This window comes from Theropithecus gelada, chromosome 19 (assembly GCF_003255815.1).
Source record: "Theropithecus gelada isolate Dixy chromosome 19, Tgel_1.0, whole genome shotgun sequence".
In the NCBI taxonomy this organism is placed as follows: Eukaryota; Metazoa; Chordata; class Mammalia; order Primates; family Cercopithecidae; genus Theropithecus; species Theropithecus gelada.
In genome coordinates this window covers 20,230,171-20,242,952 of record NC_037687.1, presented here as the reverse complement: position 1 = coordinate 20,242,952, position 12,782 = coordinate 20,230,171, and the positions used below count along the sequence as shown (strand labels likewise).

The 12,782-nt window shown below is 43.2% G+C and overlaps 2 protein-coding genes across 2 annotated transcripts in view; one reads left to right on the top strand and one right to left on the bottom strand.

Annotated features, from left to right (window-relative positions):
- The window catches only part of LOC112612824 (zinc finger protein 714-like), an 80,490-nt gene extending 78,020 nt beyond the window's left edge, over positions 1–2,470 (bottom strand). The window contains 2 exon segments of the mRNA XM_025367773.1: positions 191–283; positions 2,268–2,470. Coding sequence (XP_025223558.1) covers positions 191–283; positions 2,268–2,297 — 123 coding nt within the window. The 5' untranslated portion in view covers positions 2,298–2,470.
- The window catches only part of LOC112612817 (zinc finger protein 724-like), a 518,258-nt gene that overhangs the window by 204,026 nt on the left and 301,450 nt on the right, over positions 1–12,782 (top strand). The window lies entirely within an intron of this gene.

Below are 12,782 nucleotides of genomic sequence, written 5' to 3'. Positions count from 1 at the left end.
GTGAGGTTTTTGTTTGTTTGGTTTGTTTTGGGTCTTTTGGGACACTATTTTTTCTGTCACAAATTTTTTTGCTTTTTAACACTATTTTTTCTTTCACTATATTTATTTCATTATATTTCTGCCCCCTTAGACAATCCAGGAGGCAGAAGTTATTTCTGTGTTTTCCCCCTCAGTACCAGCATCTGATTACCTTTTCAAAATAAGAGTGCAGGAGAAGCTTCCTCTCTGCCCCAAGGGATCCACTTGCTCCCTTGAGAGGATACACTTCAGACCCCTGATCTTCCTATGGAAGAAAATAAACCAGGACCTGATATTCACTAGACACTTTAGCTGACATAACCACAGTGGATACCTTGGTTTATCCCCAGACAGTACTGAAACTCACCACCAGAAAAAACTAAAGGGTGGCTGAGAACACATCACCTCATAAAGTTTTCAAAGGAATACCTTGACCCAAAAACATTCTGATAAGATCTCTGTACCTAGAGAAGATACAAGGAGAAGAGGCACAGAGAGCTTTTACAGTACAGTGTCAGGGGATTATTCTTTGCTTTCTTCTCATGGGAAATAGTTACAAACAGATAACAAACCTTTTTAAAAGCGTCATTTAATGCTTTGTCAAACAATAATTAATTAAAATACGGTATAGAAAAGTACACTAAAAGACAAATAGGTGATAACATGACTTAGGGAGGAAAAGCTGGCATTTGGGAACGCCAGGAGGAACTGGAAATTTAATATCTTACTGCAAGCCAGAGTGAGGCTGGAGATATGATGGAGGGGGGGTTAGATTTAAGACACTGCTTGGGACACAGTTGAAAAACGCACCAGAGGCCGGGCGCGGTGGCTCAAGCCTGTAATCCCAGCACTTTGGGAGGCCGAGACGGGCAGATCACGAGGTCAGGAGATCGAGACCATCCTGGCGAACACGGTGAAACCCCGTCTCTACTAAAAAAATGCAAAAAACTTGCTGGGCGAGGTGGCGGGCGCCTGTAGTCCCAGCTACTCGGGAGGCTGAGGCAGGAGAATGGCGTGAACCCGGGAGGTGGAGCTTGCAGTGACCCGAGATCCGGCCACTGCACTCCAGCCTGGGCGACAGAGCAAGACTCCGTCTCAAAAAAAAAAAAAAAAAAGAAAAAGAAAAACGCACCAGAAAATCAGTTCCCCACGGAGTGTGAAGATAAATAAAGCAGGATATTAGACTGAGGTGTCTCTAGTCTCTGGATTCCTACTTTAAAAAATATCTGGCCAGGTGCGGTGGCTCAGGCCTGTAATCCCAGCACTTTGGGAGGCCGTGGCGGGCGGATCACCTGAGGTCAGGAGTTGGAGACCAGCCTGACCAACATGGAGAAGCCCGTCTCTACTAAAAATACACAATTAGCCAGGCGTGGTGGCTCATGCCTGTAATCCCAGCTACTTGGGAGGCTAAGGGGCTGAGGCAGGGGGGATCACTTGAACCCAGGAGGCAGAGGTGAGCCGAGATCGCCCCATTGCACTCCAGCCTGGGCAACAAGAGCGAAAATTCTTCTAAAAAAAAAAAAAAAAAAAAAAAAAAAAAACTAACTGAAGTGCATTTGTAGTAAATTACTACATTGAGAGAAACAAAATTCAGCCTTAACCAACTATAAACTGTCAGTTAACAGCTAATTACATAACCAGGAAATTTTCACCTTTATTTTACAAATTAAGAAAACTATGTATCTAAACCTAAGCAATTACTGAATTTGGTTTTCTTCATCATGCTGTTTATAAGTCTTTCCTTCAAGCCCCGCCAATGAACCACAAATTACAAACCACAGCTGGCTGCTCCACAATTTTTGAATCACTCTTTGATTAAACACTTTAGTGTTTTTACGGTGACTCCTATACATTTTCAACAGAAGAAAAGAGGAACTGGGAACCCCACGGACCAAAGCTCTTCCCATTCATAAACCCGCACCCGAGTCAGGATTCTCCCCCGGGGAACCTCCAGTGGTCCCTGCACAATCCGGGTGAGACTCGGCGCTGCGGGTCCACAGCTGCCCTGAGAGGGCTCCAGGTCAGGGCCCAGTCACTAGGCAGGAAAAAGACAGCACGCCCGGGGTCCCGCAGTCAGGGCAGCCGCCATCTTATAGCTGAAGGAGACTGAGGCCGAGCTGAGCAAGGAGAACTCCGGACGCAGACTGTGAAGCTGACTGCCGGGAGGCCCAAGTCCCGCCACAGCCACTTTCCACCGGTTACAACCCGCCCCTTCCCCTCTCTCGGGATGTCGGCCCCGGCACTCTCACCATTTCTAGGCTTCCAGGGGGTCCTCGCATCTTAGCTGTGGATCTCCCAATAACTGCAGGTCACAGGGCCACAGAAGCGGGGCCTCTGGGAGCGGAGTACACAGTGCAGTGAAGGAGAGACCTGGAGCTCCAGCTGCAGCTACAGACAAAGACCCCGCCACATCCGGGAAGCCGTCCTGTCCGCTGCAGCTGCATGCCTGATTGGACGGTACCCAACCCAGCGTCGCTGATTGGATAACGTTTAAAACCCCACCCTCTCATGCCCTGAGTGACAGAAGATGTGATCAGATGCTGGGCTGAGTGAAGAAAGGGTGACAGCCTAGACTGCAGCCTTCTCAGGCAGGGCTTCCTCGCAGAGCTGAGCCAGGCCCACCCCAGAGGGTATTTGCCTTTAAACTTGTGTGTAAAGTTATGTGCATTTATAAATAATATATGGCTATTCACAAAGGAAAAAATATAATTTTATAATAATTATTTTAAAATTTCAGATTTTATGACCTTCCTGGCTTTTGGTCTTTGAGCAGGCAGGCTGAGATTTTAGAAAGGAGGTAATCCTCTGAAATAAAATGTGAGCCATATGTGAATTTTAAATTTTCTAGTAGCCAAACTTGAAAAAAACAAGAACAGGTTGAATTGATTGTAACAATTTAACCCAATATGTCAAGAAATTTTCGTTTTAATATGTGAGAAATATGTAATTATTAATAAAGCATATAAATATTTGGAACTAAATCTTTGAAACTAACTCTCTATTTTACCTTTGTAGCACATCGCACTTAAGGCGCCACACATGGCCAATAGCTGCCACATTGAAGTGCAGCTCTGATGTCAGCGATGTGAAGGGCCCCAGCAAACCTTTTCTGCCAGAGGTGAAGGAAGAGCCTCTCCCTACCAACATCTCTCTTCAGTTCCCAGGGTGGAACAAATAGTGGCCATAGAAAAAGGAGAAGGCAGCAGGAGTTGTTGGGGTCCGCGTGGTTCCTAAACAAAGGAATGAACACACAAGACAACAACACAAGACAAGACAAACATGGCGGCCGCCTCCAATGGCGCCCTCTGCTTTATTTTATACAGTCGTTTGTGGAATGTTGCTAAGTCACAAGACACATTGTTGTTTTTCTGACCTTTCCCTGACTTTCTGGATTTTCAAGATGTTTACACATAAACAAGCCCCCAGGGTCTGCTGTTAGCAGCTGGCTCCTTTGTCCTCCCTGTGCAGGGAAGGAACACCCTGCTTCCTTTGCAAGAGCAGGACTTATCGGGAAGGTCTGGTTTGCGAGCACGTAGTACTCTACAGGAGTAAAATAATCACAGAAAAAGCACTGCTGGATGAGATCACAGGAGCGCGCCACCATGCTCGGCTAATTTTTTGTATTTTTAGTAGAGACGAGGTTTCACCACGTTGGCCAGGCTGGTCCTGAACTCCTGACCTCAGGTGATCTGCCCGCTTCTGCCTCCCAAAGTGTTGAGATTATAGGCGTGAGCCACCACGCTCAGCCTCAAAATGTTTTTTGGTTTTTTTTAAAGTTATTTTTGAAAATGATGGGACCATGTCAAAGGGAGCCAGCCTGAAAGAATTTCCAATGGTCCAAACTGGAACAATGTAAGCATCCAAATGCATAATTAGAGCACTGACCTCTAAAATAAATCAAGTCAAATAAAATAAATACCCATGCATTTACACTGATACAAAAAACTTTAAATAAATAAAAAAGAAAAAAGAATAAGGAAAAATTTTTTTACAGAATTCCAAATACTAATCAACATAGACAAAATGCTGAAGAAATCATCACAAAGCCCCCACAGTTGTTATTGTATTCAAGGTTAACTGAAGAGTGTAAAAATTGTAAATAAAACTTAAAAAATAAGCAGTGTATTTGCATAGCACCAAAGTATCTGACTAAATTTTACCCTTCATTTTTAAAGCAACCTATCACTATTAAAAGCAACAATTATGACTCTCTGTTATTGGATTTATAATATGTAGATGTAAAACTGTAAAAGCACCACAAAAGATCAAAGAAGAAAATAGAATTGCCCTGGCGCGGTGGCTCACGCCTGCAATCCCAGCACTCTGGGAGGCCGAGGTGGGCGGATCACGAGGTCAGGAGTCCAAGACTATCCTGGCTAACAAGGTGAAACCCCGTCTCTACCAAAAATGCGAAAACTTGGCTGGGTGTGATGGCGCGCGCCTGTAGTCCCAGCTACTCGGGAGGCTGAGGCAGGAGAATCCTTTGAGCCTGGGAGGTGGAGGTTGCAGTGAGCCGAGATGGCGCCATTGCACTCCAGCCTGGTTACAGAGGGAGACTCCGTCTCAAAAAAAAAAAAAGCTGCCTGGGCAACATAATAAAAGCCTATTTCTACAGAAAACAATTTTAATTAGCCACCGTAATGGTGTGTATCTGAAGTCCCAGTTACTAGGAGGCTGACAGCTAAGAATTTTGAGGTTTGATTGAGCTATAATTGTGACACTACACTCTGGCCAAGATGACAGAGCTGTCTACAAATTCATGCACACACGTGCAAAATATAAGCTTGCAAGTTCTTTTATGATCCCGTGTCTGTGCATTACTGTAATAATATTGATTAGAAGCAGAGTAACTGTATCCAATACGGAGTTTGAGAGAAAACAGAAATATATCATTTGTACTTCAGGTGTCCTGATAAGGATCAGCGGAGGCCTCTGCCCTCTGACTTTATCTCTACTAAATGCATGAGAGGCAGAGTTTTTAACGTACTTTTTTTTTTTTTTTTTTTGAGACAGAGTCTTGCTCTGTCACCCAGGCTGCAGTGCAGTGGCGCCATCTCGGCTCACCACAACCTCTGCCTCCCAGATTCAAGCGATTCTCCTGCCTCAGTCTCCAGAGTAGCTGGAACTACAGGCGCGCGCTACCACGCCCAGCTAATTTCTTTTTTTTTTTTTTTTTTGTATTTTTAGTAGAAACGGGGTTTCACCATGTTGGCCAGGATGGTCTCGATCTATTGACCTCGTGATCTGCCTCCCTCAGCCTCCCAAAGTGCTGGGATTACAGGGGTGAGCCACTGTGCTAGCCCAACATAAATGATTTTAACACAAGCAATATTCTGTAATATTAATGAACATAGAGGTTTTCTACTGATTATGATTTTTGAAATTCTTATGCCCTGGTAGACCAGATAGATCATCTCTGTCAACATCATTTTGTTAATACGTTTTCAACCTATTCTGATTCCATCTTTATTTTGAAAAGACATAGATGCTAGAAAACGTTTCTACTAAAGGCAGAAAAAGCAAACATAAATTTCAATATTTACAAGTCACATTTATGAATATATTTTCTAATTAGAGAGTTACAACTTCAACTTTCTTTTTTTTTTTTTTTTTTTTTTGAGACGGAGTCTGGCTCTGTCGCCCAGGCTGGAGTGCAGTGGCCGGATCTCAGCTCACTGCAAGCTCCGCCCCCCGGGTTTACGCCATTCTCCTGCCTCAGCCTCCCGAGTAGCTGGGACTACAGGCGCCCGCCGCCTCGCCCGGCTAGTTTTTTGTATTTTTTAGTAGAGACGGGGTTTCACCGTGTTCGCCAGGATGGTCTCGATCTCCTGACCTCGTGATCCGCCCGTCTCGGCCTCCCAAAGTGCTGGGATTACAGGCTTGAGCCACCGCGCCCGGCCACAACTTCAACTTTCAAAGAAAATGGTAAGGGCAGCTGGGCACAGTGGCTCACTCCTGTAATCCCAGCACTTTGGGAGGCCGAGGCGGGTGGATCATCTGAGGTCAGGAGTTCAAGACCAGCCTGACCAACATGGAGAAACCCCGTGTCTACTAAAAATACAGAATTAGCCACACATGGTGGCACATGCCTGCAATCCCAGCTACTCAGGAGGCCAAGGCAAGAGAATCGCTTGAACCTGGGAGGTGGAGGTTGTGATAAGCCAAGATTGTGCCACTGCACTCCAGCCTGGGCAACAAGAGCAAAAATTTCATCTCAAAAAAAAAGGGTAAGGGCCAAACAAAGAACATTTTTATTATAAAAAATTATCTAGTCTCTATATTTTGCAAATTATTTTTCTCTCATCACTAAACAATTTCCCCTACTAATATACAACCAATTTTATAAGTTTAGCTTTTTTAAATAAAATAAAATAATAAAACAATTAATTTAAGACAATATGAAAAATTATAATACATATTACAAACCCCCATTCAGATAAAGTATTATTAACTATGAAGATTTGATAAGTGGCAAATGTGACATTTTCAGATAGTTTTGTGATAACCAGAAAAAAATTTATTAGCAATTTTCATAATAAGATAAAATGATACTTGAAATATTATAAAGTATTTAAATTATCTCATGTATTAGGATATCATAAATTCTAAAATATTATAAATATACTAGAGGTTCTCCAAACTAAAAAATAGGAAGCAAAATAATTTATCATTAAAAATTGGATCTTTCTTTGTTTTAAAAATAAAGTTTGGCCGGGCGCGGTGGCTCAAGCCTGTAATCCCAGCACTTTGGGAGGCTGAGACGGGCGGATCACGAGGTCAGGAGATCGAGACCATCCTGTCTAACACGGTGAAACCCCGTCTCTACTAAAAATACAAAAAACTAGCCGGGCGTAGTGGCGGGCGCCTGTAGTCCCAGCTACTCGGGAGGCTGAGGCAGGAGAATGGCGAGAACCCGGGAGGAGGAGCTTGCAGTGAGCCGAGATCGCGCTACCGCACTCCAGCCTGGGCGACTGAGCAACACTCCGTCTCAAAAAAAAAAAAATAAAATAAAAAATAAAAATAAAGTTTAAGTGTGATCATATGCAGAACACAACTAGACCCCTACCTATATTAATACAATTACAATCTGACATGAGATTTGGGTGGGGATACAGAGTCAAACAATATCATTCTGCCCCGGCCCCTCCCAAACCTCATGCCCTTCTCACATTTCAAAACACAATCACCCCTTCACATCAGTCCCCCAAATTCTTAACCAATTTCAGCATTAACTCAAAAGTCCAGTTTAAAGTCTTGTCTGAGACAAGGCCAGTCTCTTCCACCTATGAGTCTGTACAATCAAAAACAAATTAGTTACTTTCAAGGTACAATGGATGTGCAGGCATTGGGTAAATGTTCCTGTTCCAAAAGGGAGAAATTTGCCAAAGCAAAAGGGCTCCGGGTCTATCAAACTCTCAAAACCCAGCAGGGCAGTCATTAAATCTTAAAGTTCCAAAATAATCTCCTTTGTCTTGGTGTCTCACATCTAGGCCACTTTGATGCAAGGGGTGAGCTCCCAGGGTCTTAGGCAGCACCACCCCTGTGGCTCTGCAGAGTACAGCCCCTGCAGCTGCTTTCACAAGCTGGCATTGAGTGCCCATGGCTTTTCCATCCAACTCATCTAAAGGTACTTAACCTTAATCACTTTCTAAAATTGCTGTTTTCTGCCAGGCACGGTAGCTCACACCTGTAATCCCAGCACTTTGGGAGGCCGAGGCAGGGGGATCACGAGGTTAGGAGATCAAGACCATCCTGGCCAACATGGTGAAACCCCATCTCTACTAAAATACAAAAAAAAAAAAAAAAAAAAAGAATCACATTGCAGGTTAGGGCTTACCATATACATTTTGATGAAAACTAAATTCAGTCTAAATCAAGGCAAAAGAACCATCTAGAGGTAATATTTTTATATCTCATTGGAATTAAGTTAACATAAACATGAAGCAGATTACAATAAGTTAAGATATATGTTTTAAGGCCTAGAGAAAATACGAAAGTAGCTGGGTGCAGTGGCTCATGCCTGTAATCCCAGCACTTTGGAAGGCCAAGGTGGGCAGATCACGAGGTCAGGAGTTCAAGACCAGCCTGGCCAACATAGTGAAACACCATCTATACTAAAAATAAAAAAAATTAGCTGAGCGTGGTAGCAGGCGCCTGTAGTCTCAGTTACTCAGGAGGCTGAGACAGGAAAATTGTTTGAACCCAGGAGGCAGAGGTTGCAGTGAGCCGAGATCAAGCCATTGCACTCCAGCCTGGGAGACAGGGCAAGACTCCGTCTCAAAAAAAAAAAAAAAAAAGTAACTTCAAAAACATAAACAATCTCCCACTATTATTGTGTGGGAGTTTGTTTAAGTCCCTTTGTAGGTCTCTAAGAATGTGTTTTATAAATCTGGATGCTCCTTGATTCCTTTAGCATTATGTAAACAATTACTATGGAAATTTAAATATTACATGGGACGTATCTAATATAAAAGGAAGCAGGAAAGGAAGAATAAAAATATGCTGGGCACGGTGGCTCACACCTATAATCCCAGCACTTTGGGAGGCTGATGTGGGTGGATCACCTGAGGTCAGGAGTTCCAGACCAGCCTGGCCAACATGGTGAAACCCCATCTCTACTAAAAATACAAAAATTAGCCAGGCATGGTGGTGGGTGCCTGTAATCCCAAGTATTCGGGGGGCTGAGGCAGGAGACGTGCTGGAACCCAAGAGGTGGAGGTTGCAGTGAGTGGAGATCATGCCACTGCAGTCTAGCCTAGGTGATAGTGTGAGACTTTGTCTCAAAAAAAAAAAAAAAAAAGAAAGAAAAGAAGAGAGAAAAAAAGAAAAATACGTGAAACAAATAAAAAGTAAAAAGCAAGCCGGGTGCAGTGGTTCACACCTGTAATCCCAACACTCTGGGAGGCCGAGGCAGGCAGATCACGAGGTCAGGAGATTGAGACCATCCTGGCTAACACAGTGAAACCCCGTCTCTACTAAAAATACAAAAAACTAGCGGGGCGTGGTGGCAGGCACCTGTAGTCCCAGCTACTCAGGAGGCTGAGGCAGGAGAATGGTATGAACTTGGGAGGCAGAGCTTGCAGTGAGCCGAAATTGTGCCATTGCACTCCAGCCTGGGCGACAGAGCAAGACTCCATCTAAAAAAAAAAGCATAATAGTCAATGTAAATCCAACTATATTGATAATATCACTGGCTATGAATGGGTTAAATAATTAAATCCAATGGCAGAGATTGTCAGATCAGAAACTTTTATACCCGAACTTAAATAATAGAAAAAAATAGACAGAATATCAGCAAGAAAATATAACACATGAACAACACTGTTAACAAATATAAATAGCCTTCTACAGAAATCACTCAAGATTAGAAGTACACATAGGTGGCCGGGTGCAGTGGCTCACGCCTGTAAATCCCAGTAGTTTGGGAGGCTGAGGCAGGTGGATCACCTGAGGTCGGGAGTTCAAGACCAGCCTGGCCAAGATGATGAAACCCCGTCTCTACTAAAAATACAAAATTAGCCAGGTGTGCTGGCAGGCGCCTGTAATCCCAGCTACTCGGGAGGCTGAGGCAGGAGAATAGCTTGAACCCAGGAGGCAGAGGTTGCAGTGAGCCGAGATCGCGCCACTGCACTCTAGCCAGGTGACAGAGTGAGACTCCATCTCAAAAAAAAGAAGTACTCATAGGTTATTCTTTAGGCTAGATCATATGGTAGGCCATAGAGCAAGGAAACATCAATAAATTAAAAGGATAAACATAATCCAAAGTATGTTCTCTAACTTTCCCAGAAGGAAATTAAAAATAAATAAATGCAGAAAGTTTGAGAAACTCACAAATATGTGGAAATAAAACATACTTCTAAGTAACTAATGTGTCAAAGAAAAAAGACAAAATTTGAAATATTTTCTTTTTTTTTTTTTTTTTTTTTTTTAGAGACGGAGTCTCGCGCTGTGTCACCCAGGCTGGAGTGCAGTGGCGCGATCTCGGCTCACTGCAAGCTCCGCCTCCCAGGTTCAGGCCATTCTCCTGCCTCAGCCTCCGAGTAGCTGGGACTACAGGCGCCCGCCACCTCGCCCGGCTAGTTTTTTGTATTTTTAGTAGAGACGGGGTTTCACCATGTTAGCCAGGATGGTCTCGATCTCCTGAGCTCGTGATCCGCCCACCTCGGCCTCCCAAAGTGCTGGGATTACAGGCTTGAGCCACCGCGCCCGGCCAAAATATTTTCAAATGAATGAAAATGAAGCCACAACCTATCAAACATATGAGATGCAGCAAACTGTTCAGAGAAATTAATAGCAGTAAACACCTACATAAAACATAAACAATTTAGAATCAATAACCTAATTTGTGGCAAAAATATTTAAGGACAAATTAACTATACCTGGGAAAAAGAGTATCAGTTTGGGCAAGCAAAAGTCATGTAGTTAGTATATATGAGAAAAAACTGAGGAGTGAGGTGCTTGTAGGATTAGGGCTTTGAAAATTGTCCACATATTTCTAAGAATCGAGAAGCTCATAAGCATGTTCAGGGTCAGTCAAGGGCCAGGCAGATGCTCAGAAAGACCTAAGAAGATGTAATCTCTCATCTCTGCTTTACCCTCAATCTCCAAACATGCAAGAAGAGAAGAAAGTAGCAAAGTTGTAATCTTCCTGGCTGTGTAAACCCAGCTGCAAGAATTACGAAATGTACATTTGAGGTGAGCAGGCGTTTGAGGTAAATCTCTTTCAAATCACTAGTTCACATTAAGCTAAAGAAACAGATTTTTATTGCCAAACACAACAGAAAACAGTATTTTTAAAAAGTAACTTTTAGCCTGTAATCCCAGCACTTTGGGAGGCTGAGGCAGGTTAATCATGAGGTCAAGGGTCCACGGTCAGCCTGGCCAAGATGATGAAACACCATCTCTACTAAAAATACAAAAATTAGCCAGGCGTGGTAGCAGATGCCTGTAATCCCAGCTACTCAGGAGCCTTAGGCAGGGAATTGCTTGAACCCAAGAGACGGAGGTTGCAGTGAGCCGAGATCACGCCACTGCACTCCAGGCTGAGCGACAGAGCGAGACTCCATCTCAAATAATAATAATAATAATAATTTTGAAAACTAAACACAAAACTACAAGTTAAAGTAAGCAGCAACAAAAACCCAAAGGATAAGAGTACATGTGATTTTATGGTTTTTACATTATAGTAGAACAATGTCCAGTTTTCAGCAACAATAAGATACCAGGCATGCAAAGAAATAAGAAAATATGGCCTATGAATAAGTAACAGATATGAACAGAAAAAGTCCTAGAGGAAGCCTAGGCATTAGAAAGCCTAGAAAAAGTCTAAATTACCTATCCTAAATATGCTGCAAATAGAAAATATTAATAGAGAAAGGGACTATAAAATAAATTGAAGATAAAATTATGGTTTGTTTTTTTTTTGAGACGGAGTCTCACTCTGTCGCCCAGGCTGGAGTGCAGTGGTGTGATCTTGGCTCACTGCAACCTTCACCTTCTGGGTTCAAGTGATTCTCCTGCCTCAGCCTCCTAAGTAGCTGGGACTACAAGTACCTGCAACCACACCCGGCTAATTTTTGTATTTTTAGTAGAGACGAGGTTTCATCATCTTGGCCAGGCTGGTCTTGAACTCCTGACCTCAGGTAATCTGCCCACCTCAGCCTCCCAAAGTACTGAGAAAACAGCTATGAGCCACCGCACCTGGATTCGAGAAATTTATGTTATCTACAAGATACTCTCTTTAGTTCTCAACTCACAAATAGTTTTAAAATGAAAGGATAGATGAAAAGATTTCATACAAATAGTAACCAAAAGAGAGCTGGGGTGGCTACACTTAGAAAATAAAGGTGTTAAGACAAAAGTGTTGTAACTAACTGACAAATGACAACATTTTATATTGAAAAAATTGTAAATCTATCAAGATAATATGACAGTTATAAATATATTTGTACCTAACAAAGATCCCAACATACAAAGCATAAAATGACAGTTAATGGCAGAAGTAGAAAGTTCTCAATAAGAACTGTTGGCTTGGGCTGGGCACAATGGCTCATGCCTATAATCCCGGAACTTTGGGAGACCGAGGCAGGTGGATCACATGAGGCCAGCTGTTCCAGACCAGCCTTGCCAACATGGTGAAACCTCATCTCTACTAAAAATACAAAAATCAGCCAGGTGTGGTGGCACACATTTGTAATCCCAGATACTCGGGAGGCTGAGGCACAATAGTCACTTGAATCTGGGAGATGGATGTTGCGGTGAGCCAAGATCACACCACTGCACTTTAGCCTGGGAGACAGAGCGAGACTGTGCCTCAAAAAAAAAAAAAAAATTATTGGCTTTAATATACCAATTAGACCTAGCAGACACATTCAGAAACTCCTGTTAAAGTATTTTGAAATGGGCAAAAAATTAATTTTATTTTCAAATTGTGAGTTTGTTTACAGCAAGTAATTTAGCCACCTTACTCTTTTATGGCATTATTATTTTAAAAAATATTTATTATTAAGAGCTTCGGCTGGCCGGGCGCGGTGGCTCAAGCCTGTAATCCCAGCACTTTGGGAGGCCGAGGCGGGCGGATCACGAGGTCAGGAGATCGAGACCATCCTGGCTAACATGGTGAAACCCCGTCTCTACTAAAAATACAAAAAACTAGCCGGGCGTGGTGGCGGGCGCCTGTAGTCCCAGCTACTCGGAGGCTGAGGCAGGAGAATGGCCTGAACCTGGGAGGCGGAGCTTGCAGTGAGCCGAGATCGCGCCACTGC